We start from the raw sequence: 26500 nt of genomic DNA on the forward strand, positions 1-26500 counted from the left end.
CCATGCCCGCTCCATGGCTGGCTCCGGTCGGGCGTGCGCGGTGCGCCTCCAGCTTCTCCTGCTAGCTCCCTGCAGCTACACCGCGCGCATCAAGAGACTGCCCGATTTTATCCGGGGTGTTTTCGTTCGACCTAGTATGGATATATTTCGGATGGGCACTTTTAAAATATTGGTCGACGTATATTGTGATTGATGAAATTATTATGAACACCTTGCTGTTAACGGGTAAATACTAGCACACATATTCTACCAACGCTCACTTCGCTATTTGGAAGCTTTTGCATATACAACTTCTCCAAGAACTAAAAAATTTTTAGAAAATAAATTAGAAACTTGAAGATGGGATTTTTAGCTTTTTCATATTCTCAGGAACGGAACTATCAACTAACTTTTTTTTGCGAATTTTAAACTCCCCTAAATATAGTCTATATCAAACTCCTACACGGCTAAAAAGGTATACCAATGATGTATTCGGTTTTTTTTTTCGGCTAGTGGAATTTAATCCAATCTTAATTGGCCAAAATTTCAAGCTTATGGTGGTTTCATCCAGGGTTCAACTTACCGTCGGTAACCGTGCGGTTACCGCGGTTACCGGCCGCGGGGGTACGGTAATAGAAAAACCGCGGTAACCTCCTTAAATTCAAATAAATTTAAAAAATAATTTGAATTTTTGATAAATTTTGCACGGTTTCGTACGGTTTTTTACGGTTACCGTGCTTACTGCCGGGGCACGATAACCCCGGCCCCGGTGGTTTGGGAAACCCTAGTTTCATCCATTGCGAAATCCGACTTTAACACAAACAAGACCTTCCGAGTGCGGCAGACCTTGAATTTCTTTTCCGGGGAGTGGATATTTAGGAATTCTTGTTAAGGGATAAAAAGGCACTAAGCTTTTTGCGGTCAAGCGGCCATTTGGAAACATTTCTCCCCGGCACGGTACGTTCTCGCTGATCCTGTTATGTGGGTTCATTTAGTGCTTTCGCATAGGTTACCTAGTGGATTTGTCCACGTAATTTCGTTCTAGATATTGCCACGTAGTAGCATATTGGCGAGGCTATCCGAAATCGCCATATGTATTCGGCTGCGTTCGGTAGCTTTTGATTGATTGCCCGAACTACTAAACGATATACTCCCCCTGGTTCTTGGACAAGGTTAATGTTAACCTTTTATAACTTTAACCATCAATAACTTTAAAGATATTTAGTTTAAAGAAACTAGAAAAACATATATAGATTTGTCTTTCAAAACACTATAATAAAAATAAACATGTATTTATTTATTGTATATATTATAATAAAAAAATAAGGTCAAATGTATATCTTGTAGAGCGTGTCATTGTCCAAAGCGTCAATTAAAATGAAACCGGAGGGAGTATTCTTTTAGAAAAAAATATAGAAAAGTTACTTTAAAAATTATATATTAATAACTCATTTTCAAATTTAAAATAATTAATAATTAATTAACCATACGCTAATGCTAATGGCTTATCTTGTTTTGCGTATCCTCGATCTTCTCTTTTCCTCGCATGTCAAACACAGCAGCCATTGTGAGCTAACCAGTGAAATAAAAAAAAATCTGAACTACTATGTTCAATGTTAGTAGATGTTTTGAACTAAGAATGTGCAAATTTTTAACTCAAAACTGAAAATTTTGCATAAAGTTAAAATTTCGATAGCTTTTTTCCATTGGGAGATGTTCACTACTTATACTAGTCAATTGGTGAACATTCACTCTATCACAACTAGTAATTGGATGCCTGGGACTGAAAGGTTCATCCATTGTGTGGAAAGGGTTCAGAAACCTCAGATCTCCTATGAATAGAACTTGAGCCCTTGCCTGACTAAAGCCGGGTCTCATAGATATGTAACCTAGCACAGAAAGAACCAGTGCTCAACACCCCCCCCCCCCCCCAAAAAAAAAAAAAAAGTTTCTCACATCATATCCATGAGCTCAACATAGCCATTCAAAGTTTTTGCTGAATTTGGACGATGTATTCAAACGTTGGAACGCGTGCTCACTCCAAGAAAATCAAATAAAGAATGCAGTTAGATTTATCACAGATTAGAAATGTCACTGAAGTCAAATGCTTCAATCAATTGGTTCATTTGAACAAAGACAATACGATGGAAAATGGGATACAGTGATTTATCGCAGGTTATGACGATGAGTACAGTGACTTAACTGCTACTGCCTTCAGAAGTGAAGAACTGCAGCTTGGACAGGAACTCTGGAGATATACGGGTGGGGCGGTAGTCTTTGTTCAAACAAACCGCTGTTGCCTTCGCTTCCAAAATGAGCTGCTAGGAGAAGAATATGGAAAAGTGTGATCTATGCAAAGAGCAGTTGCAAAGGAAATCCTACGACCAATTTGTGACTGAAATAACATATAGATTTCATAAGTTGGTACTATGTTGCGAAAAATGCTAGTACGTTGCTACTGATGGCATTGTGCCATTGCTGCCAAGATTTGTTACCAACATGATTGAGAATTTGAAACGTACTGTGCTTTTAATTCCTTTTCCTATTCTAAAATCTGCAATTATTTGTGCTGCATACCTCACGATTAGGCAGCTTTTCAATGAAGTGCTCGAATATCATCCTTATACCTTTTGTGCTCGCAAGCCTGACCTTAACGACGAACTTGTCACCACTCTGACAAGTCAAAGAAACAAAGGGAGAAGTTAGACCCAAATGAACCTATTATCAATATTTAGAGTTTGATCTGTTATTAGTTTCATAGTATCACATCAACATTTTTCAGTTCTGGTTTTTTCACAACTTGGGAAACAAGGATGTTACTCTCAAAGGCGCGTAGTACTTGAGGTGCAGTTCAGAGAGGGCCAGCGACTCACCGCTGCGTGCTACTGCATCTGCACTTATGCCTACACTTTCAAGTAGCTCATGACGACCTGCTCAATTTTTTTAAAAAATAAATGAATCCTTAATTTTGTCAGAACCAACCATGGTAATCATATTATTTTAATTAAATTCTAAACATGCTATAGGAATCATATTAACTGACCTAATTAATATACATGAGATGTTCTTTTAGTTTGTTTCATTGGTAGAACAGAACTCACCATGTTGGCAGTAACTAGCATAGATGGCATTGTTGACAACCCCATATTGGTCGAGTTCATAATCTCGTACCTTCATCTCCACCTCGAAAAACTGATCCAACCTGAAAATTACAAGGACTAACAACAATTTCATATCCAGGGCATCATCCAGGATCATAGAAAAGTTGAACAAGCGAGGTATATTGATCATGATACCATCCAATATCTAAAGATATCCGGACTACTCAGGGGATCATAGACAAAAGTTTTAGCCAAAGACTAACACATAATTCGGCATTACAATGCACATCACATAATCCAAAAACTGAATTCACAAGCTTTAGCACTAGAAGGCATAAAATTGGCACTTCCCCCAAATTAACACCAGTTTAGCTGTGCGGCATTGTTCCTCCCATCCAGTAAGGGTACCAGGTATTACATTCCACCACAAACCACAATTCCAACTCTTCCTCAGATTCCATGAATAGCGATGAAGGAAATTCGACGAGTAAGTGCGGACCTCAAGCCGGCGTGGGGGCTGGCGGACTGGGCGGAGACAGCGAGGAGGCGACATGTGCGCCGGGTGGCGAGGTGCGTGAGCGCGAGCGCCCGCCGTCGTTGCGGTGAAGGGCGGCCTAGCCGCGCCGGCGGGCGGCTCGGCCGGGGAGCTCCGGCGTGGATCGGCGAGAGGGCGCTGGGGAGGAGGCGCCAAATCTGGTGGTGCATTGCGCTGCGGCGGAGGGGGGGACTGGTGCGGCGGCCGCGTGCCAACGTGGTCTACGCGGTTGGGGGTGGGGGCAACCACCAGTCCACCACCACCACCACTCAGATCCGCATTGATGCCGATTTGGCAACACTATTGGTTAGTTTCTCTGTGTTATCTCCGGCTCTCCGCCGCGAAAACCAAACGCAAATTTCCAAATCCCCGAGCCCCTCAACGCGTCCGACGCAGCGGCCGCCGGCCGCCTTCCATGGCCTCGTCTCTACCTCAGGCGGCCGTGAGGGCATATGCTCTCGGTCTCGGGCAGCACGGTCGAAGGCTTCATCGTCGGCGAGGTTAATCCCCAAAGGTTCGCAATGACGCACTCTACCCTCCGCTCTGCGCTCTGCTTCGCCGCATGATCCTAGCTGTTGCATCCTCTGCAGCCCCGCGGTTTCTCTTTGGAGCAAAGATGAGGAGAATCAATACGGTGATAATTCACTAAGGTGAAATCCAATTTCTGCAGTATTTTTGGCATTGGGGAACTCGTGGATGTAGTAGTAGTACTAGTGTACTCCCTCCATCCTATAAAAAACGAATCTAAAACCGAATATAATACATATGAATCTAAATATCTGAATATATATATATATTCAGATTCATACTACTAAGATATATCATATCCGGTTTTAGATTCGGTTTTTATGGGACGAAGGGAGTAAATATATAACGAGAGTACTCTCTGGTGTGGCCTTTTTGCTCCTTCTCAACTATTTTCTCCTTTTTCACACATGCTTTTAAACTGCTAAATAATATATTTTTTAAAATATCTATAGAAAAGTTGCTTTAAAAATATATTAATTTATTTTTAAAAATTTTAAACTAATAAATTTATACTTATGTGCTAATCCATTACTCTATTTTAATGTGTGGCACCAAACCAAACAACCTATTAGTTTTCAAACTACACTAACGAACACAGCGTGTGTAATTTAGGGCTTTAGGGACAGAGGTAGTATTTGCCATGTACTGAGGTACATAGTGCTGAGTGCTACTATGCATCATTGGTCTCTAAGCCATTGTATAACAATAGTATATTTTGAACATCTAGGGTGAATACAATTTTTCTTTTCATATGGGTTTTATCTTATTCTCAAAGACATAACTATAAGGAAGGGGGATAAAAAAATAATCTCATAAGGGATAGGATTAATTTTCTATACTTGACAATAGGGAATATATTTTTTGTAGAAAATATTGGCGCCACACTATCAATAATAGATTGTTTTTCCATTTTACCCCCTTGAAGGTCCAACCATAGGTTTTTGTTTTCTTTTTCAAAACTAAGGTGTTTCCCATGATGGCATGATGGGTGAGAATTTTCTGTAGTGTTAGCTTGATATTAAGATATCTGTAGTGATTAGATATTTTTGAACTATAATTGTTCTTGACGTCTCGCTTCTAAGCTAAGGGCATTTTAATTATTTTCTATAGAAAAGTTTTAATTCCATAGGACGTGTATTGCTTATATATATATATATATATATATATATATATATATATATATATATATATATATATATATATATATATATATATATATATATATATATATATATATATATATATATATATATATATATATATATATATATATATATATATATATATATATAATTTTGAGAACTTCACAAAGAGGCCAAACGGGTCAAGTTCAATGGAACACCAATTATCATAAGAAAAATGGTGTGCAGAAATAAAGCTCTTAATAATGTCAAGAGAGATTAGAACATTGTTAAGAACAAAGCAGCAATTAGCACTACGCCGGACCAGGTCATCTCTAACGGGCCCAAACCCTCACCTTTGACGGGTTTGGTCTTGGTCAGTGATTAGTGGTCACTGATGACAAAATCACCTGTGACGGATGAAACACCCGTCACAGATAACCCATCTCTGACCGGTATATAAGTCATCTCTGACGGGTTAAAACTTGTCACCCGTCACAGATGAGTCATCAGTGACGTGTCGTAACTACCTAACCGTCACTGATGACTCATCTCTGACGGGTTGTAACTTACGACCCGTCACTGATGACAAAGCAAGAAATACAATTTTTGAATTTTAAACGTATCAAAAAACCTAAAAAAAATATTTTGAATTTTACTAGCCATCCTATACATGGTTACACATCACTACCTACAAATTCACAATTTTTCACGCAATATAACTTGTATGCTACACGTGAGATTCGAACTCAAGACCTCAACCTCCATATAGAGCTCCCTTACCAACTCACCTACTCAACACATATTGATTACTCATCCAATGTTATTATTTTGTCTATGCTTGTCTGAATCATTTAACATATATTTAACACCCTAAATGACTTCAAATGAAAATATTATCAACTAAGTAGTTATAGATCTTATCGTGTTTTATAACTTTTACATAGAAAATATCTTCATCCGATGTTGTTTGAAGAATTCAAAATTTCATTTTTCAAAATATATCTCACTTTATAACATGTAAATTTTGTGAAATGAAAATATTTTCAATTATAATGTTGTAGATCTGGTTGAGTTCTATGACTTTGATACGGGGCATGTATCCATCCATGTCATTTGAAAAAAAACTCAAAATTTTGTTTTTAAAAGTAGATCTGATCACTTGTAATGCATGTTCGGGGATGTAAACGATCTCTAATAGAAATGTTGTTAGTTATAAAGTTGTGGATATCATTGAGAGCTACAACTTTTATATAGGACATGTTTCAATTCGAGGTTTTTTGCAAAATTTAAAAATTTGAATTTTCACTCATCACTGACGGGTCATAACTACCACCCGTCAGAGATAACATTATCTGTGACGTGTGTTAGTTAAAGACCCGTCAGAGATGAGTGGTCTCTTTTGTGATGGTTCATAATACTACACCCGTCACAGATGACATGTCATCTATGACGAGCCATGGTTGTGACCCGTCACAGACGATCTGTGACGGGTTACAAGTGCAAGCCGTCACAGATGACTTCACATCTGTGACGGGTCCTCCCTGGTAGCCATATATTGAAGAGGATATTTTTTTGGCCCGTCAGAGATTACTTATCTTTGACGAGTTGCGTTGGCCCGTCACAGATGACCCGTCACTGAAGCCCGGATCTATAGTAGTGTAGGATAGTGTAAGTAAGCACGTCCAACGGAAGTAATAGGGAGAAGACAGCCACTGCCAACAATAATATGAGAGGGGGTATTGTCGGTGGAGCTGTGAGTAGTGAAGAGGGTACCGGTGTTGTGACACAATCAACAGTATCGCCGATGATGGTAGCAATGACGGTGTCATCAACCTGCAAACCTAGGGCCGTCTGGAAGGAGGAGCGGAATGCGTTTTATATCATAGTCATAAGGAGGAGCGGACTGCGTTGGCGATGATCTTGATTGTGTCGTCGAGGACAGAGTCTATAGGGAGTTGGGAGGAGGAGACCAGGGCGGCGAGAGATGTCGGCCTGCCAGGTTAGGGTTTGAGATGCGAAAATAAGAAACCTAATATGATATCATAAGAGTGTGATAGGACTCAGCGCAATCGATTGTAATACCAATAGAGCGGTGTACATATAGGCTCGTACGTTCCGTTATCTCCACAACCGATTTATAGCAACAGTATTGAGAGAGATAGCGGAAAATATGTAAAAAAAATAAATAAATATGAGATATACAAAATCTAACAAGTTTTATAACACTTGAAAAATAGATATATTTGTTATTTTAAAACAACTTTTATATAGAAAGTTTTCGCACAAAACGCGCCGTTTTGTAATTTGAAAAGCGTGCTAACGGAAAATAAGATAAAATCTTTATCTTTATGAAGAGAGAAAAGTCTGTATTTTATCTGGCCTTGGTTTGACTTTGTCCTTCAATTAGAAGAACATTAAAATGTTCACTATTCATCCCCCAACTCTTATAACTGTCTATATTTCATCCCTGATCCAAATCGGAACTCTTAGAAGTGATTGGCGCCCATAGATGAAATATGGTCAATTTCAAAAGTTGATAATGGAGACCGATCTTATAGTCGAGGGATCAAAATCTACTAAGGTCATAGTTAAGGGATCAAATTTGGATTTTTCCTTAAAGTAACAACAAAATCAATTATATATTCACTATTCACCTCACATGCATGGGTACATGTCTACATGACAAAGCTTTTAAAACAGTACTACATAGCTACTATAGATCTTGTAAAGAGCTGTGCTTGAATTCTATAGCAGCTATCATTATAAGCCGGATCAGACAAAACGAATGAACGAATGAATCTACCGCTATATACTGCACTAGTCACTTCAATACTTTATATTTATCGTAATGTTCTATTCTTCGCTTTTGCTGTACTAACAAATGTACGTTCTTGTCTCCAGTAAATTAATTGTGGTGCCGAAAAACGGCTTTCAGACGTCAGGTGTAAGCCAGTGGAATCCGTTGACGAAGCTCTTGCCGAGGAAGGGGCGCGCGGCGAAGTAGTCGAGCTCCCGCGCCCACGGCACGCCGTGCACCGCGTCGGCGCCGGGCCCCCAGTTCCTGTACATCCCGAAGAACGCCGTCCTGCACGCATGCACGCCGTCGACAACATTTGCACAGGCGTTAGCTGGCTGGGAATTGAATAATATAGTTTCATTTTTTTATCAAGTTGATCAGGCTAGCTAGCTAGCTGAAGCAGTACGTACATGCTCTTGTTGCTGGCGTGGTCCCAGTCGTCCCAGCCGCCGGGGGCGATGACGCTGTCGAAGTAGGTGTAGGCGTAGACGATCCGCGAGTACTGGCCCATGGCACGGCCGACGTAGAGGCGGCCAGTGCCGGTGACCCGGCAGTTGACGAAGGCGAAGCCGGTGCGCTCGCACGGGTCGTGCCGCCCCTGCGCCGCCACCGAGCCGAACCGCTGCGCCGTCGAGTGCAGCTCGCAGTCCTTGTAGAGGGAGCGGCCGTTGCCGAAGACGAAGTCGATGGAGCCCTCGATGTAGCAGTCGCGGAAGTAGTGCCGGCCGGCGTCGTCGCAGAGCGTGTCCTGGGCGCCGTAGAACCCGCAGCCGAAGAAGAAGGCCTTGTCGCCGGAGATGCGGAACGCCACCGCCTGCCACCCTTGCATGCCGGGCATTGGTGCCGGAGCCGTGTTCTGCCAAGCCATAGGATTCAGGAACCCAGCGTCAGCTGTTGTTTGCTACTTACATGCATGCAATTCACTGGAAAAAAAAAGTTGGCCGGCCGCGTCGATCAGGCTGTAGCCTCTCTCCGCCGTAGCCGGAAGAAGCCATCTGCTTTGGCTGCTCCAAGAACCCGAAAATACATCCCTGTACAAACGGATTCAAAATATCAAAAGAACAAGGGATACACAGAGAAGAAGAGACGCCCGGCATGCAGCATTTGCAAATTTGCAAGATGTGGCTCGTGACACTGAAGGGTTTTGTCACTTTGTCTGCCTCTCTGCCTCGGCAGTCGGCACTGTACTGCACCGCATCTCCCTGTGCGTCTTGTGAGTCGCGTACGTTGGCGGCCGGGTCCATGGAGACGGACCACTGGCTAATGCATGGCATGGCGCGCGAACGGTGTTTGCTAGCTCACCTTGAAGCTGATGTTCTTAGCAGTGAAATAGTTAGAGAGAACGGTTACGGAGGCGGTGTTGTAGGTTCGGAGCTGCTGCCCGTCGGGGCCGCGGTCGCTCGCCCTGTCGTGCCACTCCACCACCGTCACGTCGCGCCCTGCTCCCTGGAACGTGATGTACGGCTTCGTCGCCGGCACCACCACCTTCTCTCTGCACGCACACATATATCACGTCAGAAACGCAAACTCTGCACACGCATGCATGAGCATGAGCATGAGCTAACTGGGTATAGCTTACATGTAGGACCCTGCGTTGATCTGCATGATGACGCGCACGGTGTTGTTCTCCGGCACGGAGTTGACGGCCTGCTGGATGGAGAGGAAGTCGCCGCCGCCGCTCGCGTCCACCACGATCCGCCGCACGCCCACCGGCTGCCTGTACTGGTGGTGCCCGCGCGTCGGGCGCTCGCACGGCGCCGGCGCCGCCTGGCACGCCAGCGGCGGCAGGAGGCTCGTCGCGAGCGTCGCCACCGCGAACGCCATCACCACCACCACCCGCTCACGAACCATATCGATCGGTTTGCGTGTGTATCCCCCCCGTGTATCGATCACTCAAAAGCGTGACAACGTTTTCGCGCGTACGTGCGTCTTTGTCACTCAAACTTTCGCTAGCTCTCCTCTCTATATCTCTCTCTTCACATGCACGCGGAATATGTGGTGAGAGAGACCGAGACTGTGAGGCAGGGGTTCGGAATTTATAGGGCTGTGAGGGGGGAGGAAACGGCCATGCAAATAATGGAGGAGAGAGCTAAGCTATAGCCGCCCGACGGGAACACTCCAAGAGCTAAGCTAGCTGCTGGCGCTGCGGCCCCGGTTTGGAATTTCTGCTTTGGTCGGACGCCAACGGTCATGCATGCAGCTAGCTAGCATGCTTTCGATCGCTAGCTTTCACCTGGTAGTTTAGCTACCGTAGCTAACGTATAATAATTCTGCGTTAATGTTTCAGAAAAAGAGAGATATTTACGGACACTGATGAGTGATGACTGATATATCAAAATCATACAATGTACGGATACCTCGTCCATATGTTTATTCACTGAGATACCAGGTTGAGTTCCTGCACTTAGCTGATATTTTAACATTTTTCTTGTCATAGAACAATTGCAACGTCATCGACGGAGCTCTAAACACACAATAGACTTACCGATCTCTCCAAAATGTCGTCGCCCAGCTAGCTTTTGTGTATACCCCAAGTACAATTTTCAGTCCGTAGCATCTGAGTATATCTGCGTACCAAAACCCGAGTCACATCGCGTATCAACATTGCATCAAAATATGTGTTGGACATATACACCAGCTTTTCCGAATCCCTAGACGCGAGAGAGCGATGGTCCTGATATACCGTGGGCCAACACCGGATAGAGACACGGCGTGTACATGGATAGGAGCGTAACTGTGATCAGAGCATGCATGGCCAACCATAAGTCTCCCTTCGCTGCAAATTAATATGCCGTGAAACTTGGCTAGATTACAAACTGGGGACACCGAGAGATGCCACCACTACGCACGAGATAGAACAGTACGATCCCTCTGCTACCTTCCTATCGGTTAGCTGCAGGCTTTTACAGTCACAGCATGCATGATACTCCAACGACATATACAAGGTACGGAGTATATAGTATATATCACTATATATACTAATGCAAGAAGCCTAATTGATTAGCTGGGTGTCTGCAGTGTACCGGTAGGATTAAGTTAAACTAACGCAGGGAGGAATGATCCAAGAATTAGCGTACAGGCGCATCATGCCGCGCTTGCTCTCGCGGCTGCGCCCATGCGTTGCACAGCACATGCAGAGCATATGTGCGTGCGTGCCGTGCAGGTAGGTCGAAACCCCCTCTCGCGTTGGGAGGCGCGCGGCACGCCGGGCGGCACGGTGTACCCCGCCGCAAGTAGTAAAGTCGAGGCACTTTGGATCAATCCGTCCATTCTCTTTGTAGCGGCGAGTAGATCACAGCGTTAAAAGGCTAAACCTTTTCGTCTCTGATCCTTGTTCTCTTCTGTGTGTTATGGGCGCCTCTCCCTACTAATTGCATTGTCTGATATATTTACACGGCTCTTTAGTTGTTGTCTGCTGCTGATGAGTTTGAGGACCACATGGTGTTGCTAAAAATTAAGGGCCCCTTTAAATCGTATAGAAAAAACGAAGGAACAGAAAAAACACAGGATTTTGGTAAGAATGCAAGTGTAAAACAGAGGATTACAAAAACACATGAAAAATATAGAAATGACTGTTTGATTAGACCGCAGGAAAAATATAGGAATCAGATAAGAGAGATAGACTCAAGGAAAGTTTTCTAAGAGGTTAGAGTGGATGTTAATTTTCCTACGTTTTTGCTCTAGAATTGTAGGAATAGGAAAGTTTCCTACGTTTTTCCTTTTTTTATTCCTATGAATCAAAGGCATAAATAGTGTATGATTTCAATTTCTTTGTTTTTCCTCCATTTTTCCTCTAATTCAAAGGGGGCCTAAAGCAGCGGAGGTGGAGGTGTAGCGTGTACTGGTAGTATGTACTCTGAGAAAGTGAGAATAAACCTTGGCTTTTGGGTTGGGATTCATCCCTCCTTTATACCTTTTTCGCAGTGCAAATTCAGAGACGAGAAGGTACGCACCATCGGATCGGCAGCTCGGCTTTGACAAATCCGTATCGTGTACACCCATCCTGCCATTCACGCTCCAAGCTAGTACTACGTCCATTTCTGAACGCCAAACGCATCGGCGGCAGGGCATCGTTGTCTGCAGTTGCACTAGCTCTGCAGCCTGGTCGTTCTGGAACAACCGAACAAGTGCGTTAGTTACAGAGAAGAACGTTACGTTCTTCGTGTCAGACTCACAGAACCGTCGATGCAGATGGAACCGAGGAATTCTTGGAGTAGAGCGGAACAGAGAGACTAGCTAGTCCAGTACATACGGTGGCGTTCGCGGATCGGTCGGCCGGGTGGGTAAACGCAACGGTCACTTTACGCGCGCGAGGTTGGGCGGCTGCATCGCCCGGCGCTAGCTGTCACCTTTACGCAGCGATGGGCCGATGGCTCGGCGCGGCCTTGTACCGTAGTGGCACAGGGCGTCGTCGTCCCCTTGCGAAAACCTGGAGAAAAAAGACGGGTTTTAAACGTTGGAAAGTGTCGGGCGGGCGGCGAGGCAGGCGGCGAGAGAACGACGGGTCGAAGAAACGGAGGACTCTGAGAAAGAAACAAATTCCTAAAGGAGGTGCGGCTCGCCGGCCCACACGCGATCGATCTCATCTCCTCGTCCTCGGTGTTGAGGGCCCAGAGCACCAGGGTGCTCGTCCAGACAATGACATGTGGGACTCACGAGAAATATTCCGTTTATAGGCCAAGGAGAACAGAGGGGGTGGGGCTTCCGCAATCGATTATCTTTCGCACGCTCTCTCTGTGGTCGCCGGCTACACTAGCGGTAGCAGCTAGCAAACGCCCAAGTGCCCAACGTGGCTCGAGTTTGCGTTGCCAGCAATACTACCCTCCCGCCGGCCGCCGCACGAGCTCTCGCGCCTTCGCACTCCACCGCGCTAAGCTCGTCCATTGGCCATTAGAGCTCGTTCACTCTTCACACCGCACAGGATCGGCGGCTGCCCCCATCAATCTCGCTTGAATTGGCCCGGAGGTTATCTATCTATCTATTATATTATTAAAACAGCTTTGAAAAGAGACACCATATTCGCTGTGGGGACTAGAAATTCCCACATTAATAGAAGAAAAAGAAAAGAAAAGAATAGAAGAGTCCAAGTAGAAATACAATCTAAAAATAGCTAAAATTCGAAATTAAAACAAGCAATATTGAAAGAAGTTTCCATATAAGAACCCAATACGAGATTAATCAAAATTCGAATTAAAATAAATAAAATCTAAAATTAGAAAAAAAAAGAAGAGTCCAAGCAATAGAAGTTTCCATATGAGAACCCAATACGAGATTAATTAAAATTCAAAATAAAAATAAAATAAAATCCAAAATTAGAAAAGAAAAGGATAGTTAATACAATTTTAAAATAGCTGAAATTCAGAATTAAAAATAAGAAATATTAAAAGAAGAGTCCATATAAAAACCCAATACGAGATTAATTAAAATTAAAAATAAAAATAAAAATAAAACCCGAAATTAGCAAAAGAAAATAAAAGAAGAGTTCAAGTAGGAATAAAATTTAAAATTAGCTGAAATTCGGAATTAAAAATAAGCAATATTGAAAGAAGAATCCATACAAGAACCTGTTAACAACCAAATTTGGTAAATTCTATCACTATTGGCATCGGAGGTGAAGATCAGATCAAAGTGGAATCCAAGATGAAGATCGTTGCGGAAACAGAGTAAGAATCGACTGCAGTCCAAATCGGCTAAGGTCAGGTTGGCAGAGTTCGAGTCGGACGGGGTTAGCCGATACAGCCGATTCCGATAATTTGACTCGGTGTACGTCATCGGGTTCAAGTTGATGTGCTTCAAGATGATTGCCATGCATGGATAGAGTCATGGGAAGGCAATTATATCTATTAATTAGGATATTCTATGTAATTTCCTTAGAGATATGTTTGGGCAAAAGTCTGCCGTAAAGACTTATGGTATCTTAGAGTTTGTTAGAGATAATAGTCATGTCTGTTATGGACGTATCTTTTCTCGGGTATAATAGACCCGAGCCCTATGTAAAAAGGAGACATCCAATACAATCTCGGCGCATCGCCACCCTTTATGCTTTACTTTTATTTCGATGAGTTCGTGCTCTCGGGTTGAGCTGCATCGGTTTCGATCTTCAACAAGAGGTAAAACTTGTCATGAGGACTTATGTTCTCAAGATTAGTGCTTCCATCTTTATGACACTCTAATCTTGTCTATATAATTCGTCGAGTTATCATATATCTCACATAATCTTTGATAATATCTTCATCTAACCTATAATCGGCTAACATCTGTTAATGGAAGGTAGTCGATTAGGTTAGATAATGATGTTAACTTAGACTATGTGATATATCTACCACTCTATGAAACTTCCAGCGGCTTGATTGTCTAGATATTGTTTTTCTTTTCATACTTAATGCTGCATCAGTTAAGTTTGATATATTAAGTCGTGCTTAGAATTGCAATCTCTAGCCTGCTTTCTGGTTGCTGATTAGGGTAGTATCGGAGTTTCAGCCGATCTTATCTGATTTAACTACTTTTATTCTATATGCTTGATTGACATGTTAAATCTGGTTGCTGATTAGGGTAGTATCGGAGTTTCAGCCGATCTTATCTGATTTAACTACTTTTATTCTATATGCTTGATTGACATGTTAAATCTGCCCTTTATGTTAAGATCTTGTCGCATATAAGTATATTAAGCTTATGTTTAGTATATTTTACTTGCTTTAAAATCTTAGTATAGAGTAGTCGTGCTTAGAATTGCAATCTCTAGCCTGCTTTCTGGTTGCTGATTAGGGTAGTATCGGAGTTTCAGCCGATCTTATCTGATTTAACTACTTTTATTTACTTGCTTTAAAATCTTAGTATAGAGTAGTATCGGAGTATTAGCCGATACATGCTAGATCTACCTGATCGGCTATGCTATGAATTGGCTTTCATAGGTCATAGACTACCCTCACAGACCAACACATGTCTTTTCTGCACACTTTGTCCTCACTCGTGTGCACCCGGGAAGAATTTCCCGGTCGGTCACCCATCCCAAATTGCTCCATGCCAAGCACGCTTAACCCTGGAGTTCTTTGGAGATTGGCTTCCGGAAAAGAAGTTGCAACTTGTTGATATGAGTATTCTATTAATCCTATTAAGCCCTAGGCCGGGATGTTACACCCTCACCCCCTTAAGAGAGATCGACGCCCCTGTCGATCAACCCTAGGCCAGGAACGTCCTCTCTTGGCCACGTCCATGTGTCTAGTGCCAGCGCATGTGCCATGCTGTGTAACCACTCCCGGTCTACACCAGCCATGCGCACCATGCCTGCGCAACTGCGACACACGCGCCCGTGAAACCGCGAGAGTCGGCTCTGATACCATTTTGTAACGTCCCGCCTTCCCCCAGGCCAAGCCCGCTTACGTCTGATAGCTTTCATAGGTCATAGACTACCCTCACAGACCAACACATGTCTTTTCTGCACACTTTGTCCTCACTCGTGTGCACCCGGGAAGAATTTCCGGGTCGGTCACCCATCCCAAATTGCTCCACGCCAAGCACGCTTAACCCTGGAGCTGGAGTTCTTTGGAGATTGGCTTCCGGAAAAGAAGTTGCAACTTGTTGATATGAGTATTCTATTAATCCTATTAAGCCCTAGACCGGGATGTTACATGAATGTATATAATCCTACTATTAATATATATTTCGATCTAAGTGATTTATACTGTCTCGGCAAGGCGACCGATCTATCTCAATCATTTGATTTAAGTATATATCGATATAAGGATTATATATCATTAATATCTACAGCCGATCGAGTAGATTTAGTTCTGGTTTGCTTATTGATATTTGTCGATCGATGTACACATGACACCGGCTTGAAATAAATGATGTGTCATCGGCACTTAGCCGATCGGCTATCATTTATAGGATTAATTGCGGTTTCTTTGTTCTATTTCTTGTTGATTTCAAGATCAAATCAACTAGCACGCTCATACATCCGAAGGCGAGCTTTGGACCTGCACTGGAGTTAAGCAGATCTCCCAGGCCTCGTGTTTTCTGTCAACAGAACCCAATACAAGATTAATTAAAATTCAAAGTAAAAAATAAAATAATATTCAAAATTAGAAAAATTAAAAGAGAGTTCAAGTAGGAATACAATTTTGAAACAACTGAAATTGAAAAAAAAAGAACACAATACGATATTAATTAAAATTTGAAAAAAATAAATTCTGAAATTAGAGAAAGAAAAATAAGATTTCAATTAGGAATATAATTTATAAATAACTAAAATTTGTGATAAAAATAAAAACTATTGAAAGAAAATACCATCTAAAACACATGACGAGATAAATTAAGTAACATGCCTATAAAGGAGTAGAGTGGTGGCGGTTGATACGACATATAAAAAACTGTTAATAAAACACCAAATAGATCCTAATGATGATTAAAAGGAGGGACGATCGGCGGGCCGTGAAGCAAACGAGCAAGGCGGTTGCCAGGACTTCTAGAAAGTAAAAAAAACCCGTTGAATATCATATTTGATTTTTAAAATCTCAATGACTAAGGAGAAGCAATGAGCGGGGTGTATAGGAGTATAGTTGCAGAGCCGCCAACGGTTGATGGGACTTCTAGAAAATAAAAAAAAAATTCTAACGATAGTTATGTTCGATTTCTAGAATCACAATGATAATAAAGAGTAGGCGGCGGATGTGCCGTAGAGGAGGATAGAGGCATCGTTTTATGGGACTTCTAAAAATTATAAAAAATAAAACCCAACAAGGCAATAAACTCTATAAACTACAAGGTCTTATTTTTAAAGGTTCGGAACTTCTAAAAAGTAAAAAAAACAATGATAATCATGCTCGATTTTAAAATCTCAATGATAACCCGAAGCATCTTTGAAAGGAGGCACCATATTTGCTATGAAGGCTACATATTACCACATTAATCGAAAAAAAAAGAGAAAAATCTATACCATTGAATTATGATAGATCTATAATTTAACCATTGAGATTGATTGGACAAATATAAATAAGAGTCCTACTCAAACTTTGTAAAAAAGAAAACCGTGCAGCAAAAAATAAAAGTCCAAGTTATATTCGGACTCTCAAGCCCCAACCGGGCAATGCTGCACGTTCCTTTCTTTTTATCAAAGAAGCTCAGTAAAAAAGAAAATCTATCCTCTTGCTCGGTAGTCTGCCCGCTACAGCAGCAATGGCTCATACAATTAATAATATATCCAAATATTATACAAGGAGATCTAGAAATTACCAAATTAATAAGTAAAGAAAAAGAAAAAAATATGCACCAATTTATGGTGGGCATATGTTAAAAATAACTAAAATCAGAAACAAAAAATATTTAGAGAAAACTACTAAGTAGAATAAAAGATAAAATGAATTGTATTGTATTATTAAGAGATGGGCACTAGCGAAACTTCTACATACTATAAAAATAGAAAACCAAAGAATGATTAGGTTCGATTTTTAAAATCCTAATAATAATAATGAAGAGTTCTAATAGGAATAGAATTTATAAATAATTAAAATTCCGATTAAAAAATGAATTATATTAAAAGAATAGTCCAGATAGGGTACAACATGAGATTAATTAAATAAACCATAATGATAATCAAATTTGATTTTAAAATCTCAATGATATTAAAGAGAGGAGACAACGGACGAGCCATAGTGGAGTACGGTGATAAAGCCGCTGATTATTTGGCGAGACTTCTAGAAAGTAAAAAATAAACCCAATAACAATAAAGAGAGGAGAGAGTGGATGAATCATAGAGGAGTATAGTGCAGCGTTTGACGGGACTCCTAAAGTTTCTACTAATGAAACCCAACGATACAACAAACTATAAAAACTACAAGGTCCAATTTTTAAAGGCTCGAGACTTCTAAAAAGTAAAAAAAAAATTGATAATCTTGCTCGATTTTAAAATCTCAATGACAATAAACAGGGGAGGCAATGGGTGAGCCATAGAGAAATACAGTGAAAAGCCGTTAATGGTTTGGCGGGACTTCTAAAAAGTAAAAAATGAACCCAAATGATAATTATATTCAATTTTTGAAATCCCAATGGCAATAAAGAGAGAAGGCAATGGACGGGTTGTGGATGAGTATAGTGACAATGTTTGATGGGACTTCTAAAAATTATAAAAACAAAACCCAACGAGAGATTAATCTCTAAAAACTATAAGGTATAATTTTTAAAGGTCCAAGGAGAATGAATCGAAACAACGGTAGATCAAGCAAGCAAATGAAGAAGGGGTGTGATAGAAGTAAGGGGTAGCAACTGGTGTGACTTTTAAAAACTATAAAAGTAGAAACATGGGGATAATAAGGTTTGGCTTTTCAAAGCCTTAAGACAACGAGATAGCTATTTGATAAATTTTAAGTAAAATCATATTAGAAAATAAATGATTTTGTATGAGTGCTAGCCGCGCAATTGCGCAGGCCATCCAACTAGTTTATAGAAAACAATAGAAAGTTCGGAGGATTTCAATCCTATTAAAATAATTTTCTATGAATATCTTTATAATAAAGATTATAAAGAATTAAATCTTATCGTATCATTTGAAATTTCTATGGAATGAAGATCCAATAGAGATAGAGAAAACTTAGCAAGAGTTATAACCTCTTGAAAAATTTTCTTTGAGTCTACCTCTTCATCTTATTTCTACGTTTTTCATACGGTCCAATCAAACGGTTATTTCTATATTTTCTCCATATTTTACAATCGTATATGAATTCAATGTTTTTTCTATTTCTACTATTCAAAATGGCTCTTAAGATTTAGGAAAAGGGGATGACGTGGTTCCCATTGTTGAAAGAAGGTATGGATGAGAACACGTTATATTAGATAATTAAATAGAACTAAGGCTGCGCTCGTCTCATATTAGAGGGAAAATTTTTACGCACGTGAAACAAGAAAGTTCATTAGCATACGATTTATTAAATATTAATTATTATAAACTTGAAAAAATAGATTTATTTAATTTGTTTTAAACAACTTCTACATATATTTTTTTGCAAAAAAATATTATTTAATAGTTTGAAAATCGTGCTAACATAAATGAGTAAGTTGAAGTTTAGAGTTAAAGAAAAGAACATGTCCTTAATTGTTCATAAAACTTTTAGTAAGAAAATCTTATATGTACCGTTCCACTTCTAAACTAGGACAGTACCATTCCTTTACTCGATGGACTATAAATTCCAAACATGTATAACAAGAAGAAAAAATACAGCAAGTTAGTATTACCTAACTAATCAGGGGTGGAGCCCTGCGCATGTTTCCGTCGTCCCTTTGACAGAAAAAAAAAGATGAATAAAAACATATAAATATATCTACTATTATAAAAATTAAAGATATTTTTTACGGTCCTTTGGTACGTCATCCGTGTATGGGTCGGGTTTTAAGTTCGTTCACTTTTGAAAATACAGAAGGAGTCATATAAAAAATTTCTCTAAAAAAAAACTCGCATGCTAATTTGAGACGACCAGACTCCTACTACAGGATTTTCTCTCTCTCTCTCTCTCTCTCTCTATATATATATATATATATATATATATATATATATATATATATATATATATATATATATATATATATATATATATATATATATATATATATATATATCCAAACGAACTCCCCCAATGAATTTCACCTTAACTAAACCATATAACAATAATAAAAATTAAAATAGCCTTCACCTGTTGGCTGTTGCAACTTGCAACACACGGGTATTTTTCTAGTTAACAAAAATATAAGAAATACAAGTGCAAAACAAATTGTAAAACACAAAAGAATGTAGAAATAGTCATTTGATTAGACCAACACAAGAATCAAATGAGAGTGAGAGACTTCAAGGATATTTTCAAGGGGTTAAAGCTCTTGCTAATTTTCCTCTGAAATCTCTATAGAATTATCCCTTACATAAGAATTTTAGAGGAAGAATATAATTAAATCATTTGTTTCAAAAGACTTCTTAGTATTTTCTTTTTAGGATTAAAATCCTCCAATATTTGTTGTTTTCTCTACAAATCAAAGAGGCCAAAATTCATTTGAAAAAATATAAAAAATGAAGATTTTACAAAATTATATTAGTCGAGTGCTAGGCTTAGCAAAATGATGGTTTTGCCCTTGTAACCAACCCATAGCAAAAGAATAGAGCGTAGCTCAACTTGTTAGATTACTTGTAAGGGTTGCAAACTGGCAATGGGCCGGGACGGGGCCGGGTTAGGCTGGAACGCTCCCGTCCCCTCGCTCTTGCGGGTATCCCTGTCCCCGGCCCCCGAGGGATGAACAGGGCGAAAATCAGTACCCGCCCCGAGGCCCCGCAACCTAACCAAGAAAGTCGTCGATGAGGTGGACGGCGAGGTTGCAGGCGATGACGTGGCAACGGCGAGGGGGCTCAGTGATGAGGTGGACGAGGAGGGGGTGCGACGACGAGGTGGCCAACGAGGGGGCACAACGAGGCGGCGGACGGCGAGGGAGTGAACTCTGTTTGCGCCCCCTACCCACGGGTGAGAATTCCACCTTGCCCCCGGCCCCTTAGGGTCGCCCCGATGGAGAAATTGACACCCCTAGTCCCTTGTGGTGGAGCCAGCCACCTAAGTTCAAGTTTTAAAGCTGACTCGGATGTTCATATTTATGGCTAATTATTCTTTCAATGGTAAGCGATGTACCCGTTGACAGCGAGGCATCTGTGGTGATTTCGTTAATCTCAAGATATGTCGGCTTAGTCTTTCAAAGGTGCTTATGGAGGTAGGATGTACCTGTGTGCGTTTATAGGGGTGAATCTATGCGCGCAAGATATACGGCCCAATCTTCTGGAGGTGCTCATAAGGGTATAGTGTATGTACGTTGATAGGGATAAGTGTGCACGCGCAAGATATGCCGACCTAGTTTTTCATAGGTGTTCATAAAAGTGGGGCGTGCGTGTTTGCGTTTATAGAGATGAGTGCACAAACGTTGTGAGCGTTTGCGTTTGTGACGTGTTTTTTTTTAAAAGAAGAGAGCGGGAAAGATTTAAAAACACTTGTAATACACTGAAACATCGACATTGAGAGGAGGGTTTCTTCCGGGTTGAACCTATAACCTCAGTTACCTCTATCACTGGGCCGTGCCCATGAGAAACACCTTTGTCGTATCCAACGTCGTTGTCAAGACGAGACAAGACAACATTCTGAAGTGGACGATTGGATTTTGTGCCGCCATATATTTGCAAAGCTTATTACTTTGGTGTTTGCAACGTCACCACTCACCCCCCTATAGGGAAAGGCAAATGCATATCCAGTGGTAGTACATAGTTTTCTTTTTCCAATCAGCATTTTGCAAAGAACACCTGAATCTCATGATAGTGGACGTGTGGAACTGATGATATCAATTACAAGAAAGCCAAGAATGTGTTGGCTCTTTTAGAGGAGCAGTAAATGAAGTAACAAAAAAATTACTCTATAATGTTCCTCTGCAGTTCCACTTCCACAACCAACACCCCCCACACACAAACATCAAACTATGTTCTCTCCCTTTGCCCTGTATGTCACCTACGCAATTACGAAGAATATCACGGGCTCCAAAGGTTTCAGGTGGTGTTAAAGGTGCAACTGTAGTTTCATCTGCGGTTTTACTTGTACAACTGAATTGGCCATCAGAATAGCCAATGCGAATCGGAATTAGCTGATGAAATGCAATGACATGTATCTGCAATACACACCTCAATAAAGCTTCGTGAACTCGGCTGTCTGGTTAGGTTCACCAAGTCTGAATGCATCCCTTTCAATCAGGATCTGCAAGGAGCTCATTGTCTTAACCAAAGATCCCCAGATCAAGGGAGCGCAGCAAAATGCATAGGCGAACACTGCCAAGGCCCTTACAACACCGTTTAAATACCATGGGAATGCCATCACGAAGAGAGCACCGATGATCCCCAACCATGTTGTGAGGACCGCAAGGGGGTGGAGGAGGAATACATTGATCACGATTGAAGAAAAGGAGAAAGCACCAAGCAAATATAGTGGCCAACCTAGTAGCGGATGCACCGTCCGTGGGATCAGGAAGAAGGGTATGGTGTAAGCTGCAAGTATGGACCATGCTGCCACTACTCTGAGTGTTGTGAGCAAAACTATAGTACTTTTCTCCATTCTTCTGTTGTAGCACATCTTTGACAAACTAGGCCGCGCAAGTCGGGTGACTGCAATGACTCCAATGTAAAATAGGGCCTGGATTAATACAACCGGTAGCTCCGATGAATACCTGCTTTGCATCAAGTTTACATATAGTCAGGAAAGGCAACACTCTGTGCTTCAGAAATTAAGATGCAACAAAATGAATACTGTTATATGCTTCATTATCCTAAAAAACATGACAGAAGGTTGAAGACTTTGCAATCCACTACTTTATGGAACTTTATCCTGACAAAAAAAAAGAAGCACAATAATTCCTTGCCTTGTGCAACTTTATTCTAAAATGTAAAAGGCTCGATAATGACCTGTTACACATCTTTATTCTAAAGAAGATAGAAAGCAATTCACAAAGGGCATTTAACCAATCACACGAGTGCACATGATACACTGTTATGGATGATATTACCATCCATGATCCATGCTAACAAATTTTGTACATGAAGCAATGCATTAGTGGAAGATTCTATTAACATCAGAATTCAATCATGCAAATAAAATGCAAGACAAAATATCTGAGAAAATTACTCACCCCAAGTTTTCACGGCGTTGTTCATGCCAAGAAAGTCCCAGAGGTAAAACTGGCCAAGACCACCAATACCATGGCTTAAACCATGGAGCGCTAGGAAATGTAATCACGCTGTTCGGCCCACATGGAATGCTCCAGCGGAGTTTCAAATCTGAACAAATATCCCATTAGTCTAGGGGGAAAATGCATGAGCATACGAATTCGTATATGTCTATTGATACTCACAATAGTAAGATGCGTCCATTTGATAGCCTAACGGAAGACGATATGTTCCTTCAAGTTTGGTACCATTAACTGGTGGATGGAACATTGGTCGGTCAAGCAAGTCTGGGAAATAGCTAGCAAGGAAGCCCTGATCTGCACCATCTGGGTTATCACGCCCAACAGCTAGCTCATGTAGCATGTTCTTAAAAACGTCCATTGAGGGCTGAAAACAAAATAGAAAGAAAAAAAAATTCATGACGACATAAATTTCAATATTCAGGTTCATTTGATGAACTTTAGATGGTTCTGGACTAGAGAAAATCAGGTTGATTAATAAGTAACAACTGGTTAGTATGACAAAAAAAATGAGTGCACAAAGTAGGAGTTGTCATAACCATTTTGAATTTGCCTACTGCAGAATATTGTGCCAAAAAAAACAGCAATTGGCCCGTGCATTAGATAGGTTTAGATTTAAGAAGTATTGTAGATTCTGTGTTTCGCGCCCCTGAAAAATACATCTGTGCTTTGAGAAAGGCCAACAGAAAGCTAAAGACTAATATCCAGGAAGAAAACAGATTCAATATAAGCTTGCAGCTTCTAAAACCAAGCTTATTAATTTCAGGTAAAAGATTTGCAGTAAACCAGTTGGCAACAAAACTGCATAGATCTTTTAATTAAACAATAATGAAGGATTACTTATCAAATGGCAGTTAGATCACCCCTAATATGAAGTGCTAAACAAAACAGAATGCCTTTGTAGATGCAATGGACTAAAGGAGGTCGATTCATAGTCATTCCTAGTAATGAAGAGATTAAGAGCTAATATCTTTCCTTACATGGAGAAAGTTAAAAGAAATTTTGCAGAAGAAAGGAGAAACCCATATAGCAAGTAATCCTACCTGAAGCACAAAGAGCCCTGTATGGAAGATACAAGGGTTAATGAAGACAGCACAGAACTGGCCACACTGAAATAATTCATCAGTGTTCTGGAGGAAAATGTTGTCAGAGTCTAGCATAACAACTCGGTCATAGGAAACTAGGCTCCATGCATACAGCTTGTTAAGAGTCAACTTGAATCGCATGTTGAAGTTCCCTTGTTTTTCATAAGGATTCTTCAAATTCTCCACAGAGACCACCTTCACACCATCATCTTTCCTAAAGAAACAGTTGAAGATGCATAAATACTAGAAGAATCAAGACCACACAAGACAAAAAGAGCATGTATTTCAGCTGACGGAAAATATATCTAGTAACAATAATTGCATGCCAATTCTACCAGTAACTTAAGTTATCAAATGACAAACTGAATTCAAATATCATTTTTTTTCTGAAAGATGCATGTATTATTACCCCATTAATCACCTCATTGGTTCCACTAATAATGCCACTGTTATTCTTGCATGGTACTTATAAGTTACAACATCACTAATGTTCCTCTAGTTTTGTTATGTCCATATTTGTTCCTCCATGATTAGTTGTAACTTCATTAGTGCCAATAACATAATATTATATACTCTTGCTAGTTACATGACTCAATAATGGCTAAGCTTCCTGGCCCAACATGGCTACCTACTTCAACTAATCATATACCATATTAAATTGAATATCTATTACTAAACTCCACAATTAAAAATGCTCAATCTGGCCAGCACAGGTATGATATTCTCAGAACAGAGGGGAAAGGATGGACCACTAGGATACAAAGAAAGCTGACAAATTCTTCAGAACAAAGCTAGCATTCTCTGAAACTGTAAGTTCTTAGGCAACGGCCAACAAGCCATAACAGGGACAAAATCAACTCAGGTCGACATCCACATGTGGTCAGTTGGACAATATGAGGGGTTCACATGCTAGTCCAACTGGAGTATTGTAATAGAACAATGCAGTCACAATCAGCAAACTTCCATGTAGAATAATCGGCAGTGGAAATTAACAGGTCAATTCTCACCACTTTTGAACAAATCTGTAACAAAGGCCAAATCAGTAGTCCAACAGAAAAAACTGTTCTATAATAAAGCTTAGGCAATGAGTTAATCAGTTAACTGCAATTTGCGCAGCAACTTGAGGTCGAAATTAGCAGCACAAATATCACAATTTATCGAATATCTCACAACCAGGACGCACAATCTCTCTCAACAAACTTCAATGACTCTAGGCTACAAAGTCAACATGAATGCATATGCAAACTCAATGACCGTAACAAGGTACGTAACAGTTACAGGATATCATTCCGAACAAGCAGCATCTTCGTCGAATAGTACGGGGAGAAACAGTAATAGTAACCAGGACATGGCAAGGACACTGCCAATCCGCAAGCCAGAAAATTCAGAGAAAAATACAGCAAAACAAGGCCAAAAAAAGAGAGAGTAACAACAAGCTTAAGAGAAGGCAACAAACGACAATCGAAGAATTTGATACGGACAGGGAAGAAGAGATTCTAGCCATTTATAGTGGCACCGATCACATAGTCATCAATTGGCATAAAACGGCAAGCGCGGTGCTCAAATAACCAAACAACTTCATAAGAATCAGCAAAGGCAAGGTGACCAAAAAATTGCATTGAGCTACGGGAAGAGCTTTGCACTAAGAAACCCACAAATTCGCATCAAACAACAAAACAGGCACGAAGTCAACCCTCCAGCGCGTGAAAAAAAAAAGAGGAGAGAGAGCTGAATCAGACCTCGATTCAAATATACTCCAAAGTACAAATCGAACATCTACGAGGGAGACAGATTTTGATCATTACCCAGCGATCCAAGCTAAAAGACAACCGTGAGGCTAGTGGCGCGAGAGCGACATAGACTCAGAGAGAGAGAGAGAGAGAGAGGGGGGGGGGGGGCTTACAGCGCCTGGACCCAGCGCGGCGGGACATCGAGGGAGGCGATCACGACGCGGTCGGCGTCCGACCCGAGCCTCCCGAGGGATCGCATCATGACGCGCGTGGCCACGTAGAACTCGTAATCCCGGGGAGTGCCCATGTACATCATCGCCGCGTACGCGTGCCGCCGCGGAGCCACCGCCACCGCCACCGCTGCCTCCTCACGCGCCCCCTCCGCCGCCGCCGCCGCCGCCACCACCACCAAAGCCACGGCGACCCACCACCAGCGGCCGCAGCCCCGCCCCATCCCCGACGGAGCAAGGTCCTCCTCCTCCCCCACCACCTACGCCCAGATCTGGCTACGCTCGGGGGGTCGCCGGAGCCGAGCCGAGAAGCATGAGCCGGCGGGGGGGCGGGGAGGGTCGCCGGGAATGGCCGGAGACGTCGGCCGCCGGTGAGCTGGGCCTCGAGGGGGGCGGTGGAATTTCTCCCTTTTTCTTTTGGTATTTTTAATTCGGCCTCAACGGGAGTGGGAAAGGTGCAGCCGTGGAGACGAGGAGTGGAGTCGAAGTGGAGGGAGAGCAGTAGAAGAGACGCGAGACTAGGGAAGTGAAAGGAAAAAGGGTTGTTACGTGATGCCGCGCTTTCCGTTCGTTTAGACTCGGATTATGATATTATTATATTATTAATTAATATAAAGCCGCGGTTTTCGTACAAAATTTGTTTGGTTTC

At 41.4% G+C, this 26500-nt stretch overlaps 3 protein-coding genes across 6 annotated transcripts; all 3 read right to left on the minus strand.

Moving 5' to 3' along the window:
- Nucleotides 1-2033: 2033 nt before the first annotated feature.
- LOC4336608 (acyl-acyl carrier protein thioesterase TE3, chloroplastic) lies at nucleotides 2034-4211 on the minus strand. 4 transcript variants are annotated; one of them, XM_066309889.1, is made up of 5 exons: nucleotides 3580-4211; nucleotides 3081-3181; nucleotides 2800-2909; nucleotides 2607-2652; nucleotides 2034-2297 (listed from the first exon to the last, which is right to left on the minus strand). In XM_066309889.1, the coding sequence occupies exons 1-5, from the start codon at nucleotides 3783-3785 to the stop codon at nucleotides 2194-2196; spliced, it is 567 nt and encodes a 188-aa protein (XP_066165986.1). In that variant the 5' UTR covers nucleotides 3786-4211; the 3' UTR covers nucleotides 2034-2193. The 4 variants fall into 4 exon arrangements, with proteins under 4 accessions (XP_066165986.1, XP_015634559.1, XP_025880375.1 ...); XM_015779073.3 differs by having other exon boundaries at nucleotides 2557-2652; XM_026024590.2 differs by having other exon boundaries at nucleotides 2034-2300; nucleotides 2557-2652.
- A 3676-nt stretch (nucleotides 4212-7887) lies between these two features.
- LOC4336609 (probable pectinesterase 68) lies at nucleotides 7888-10060 on the minus strand. The gene is made up of 4 exons (XM_015779020.3): nucleotides 9644-10060; nucleotides 9367-9556; nucleotides 8475-8920; nucleotides 7888-8352 (listed from the first exon to the last, which is right to left on the minus strand). Exons 1-4 carry the CDS (start codon nucleotides 9913-9915, stop codon nucleotides 8199-8201), a joined length of 1062 nt encoding a protein of 353 aa, XP_015634506.1. The 5' UTR covers nucleotides 9916-10060; the 3' UTR covers nucleotides 7888-8198.
- Nucleotides 10061-21386: 11326 nt separating this feature from the next.
- LOC4336612 (putative glucuronosyltransferase PGSIP8) lies at nucleotides 21387-26354 on the minus strand. The gene is made up of 5 exons (XM_015781222.3): nucleotides 25795-26354; nucleotides 23850-24105; nucleotides 22972-23173; nucleotides 22750-22897; nucleotides 21387-22290 (listed from the first exon to the last, which is right to left on the minus strand). The coding sequence occupies exons 1-5, from the start codon at nucleotides 26073-26075 to the stop codon at nucleotides 21753-21755; spliced, it is 1425 nt and encodes a 474-aa protein (XP_015636708.2). The 5' UTR covers nucleotides 26076-26354; the 3' UTR covers nucleotides 21387-21752.
- Between the last annotated feature and the right edge of the window lie 146 nt (nucleotides 26355-26500).

The sequence above is a fragment of the Oryza sativa genome, chromosome 4 (assembly GCF_034140825.1).
Source record: "Oryza sativa Japonica Group chromosome 4, ASM3414082v1".
NCBI lineage: Eukaryota > Viridiplantae > Streptophyta > Magnoliopsida > Poales > Poaceae > Oryza > Oryza sativa.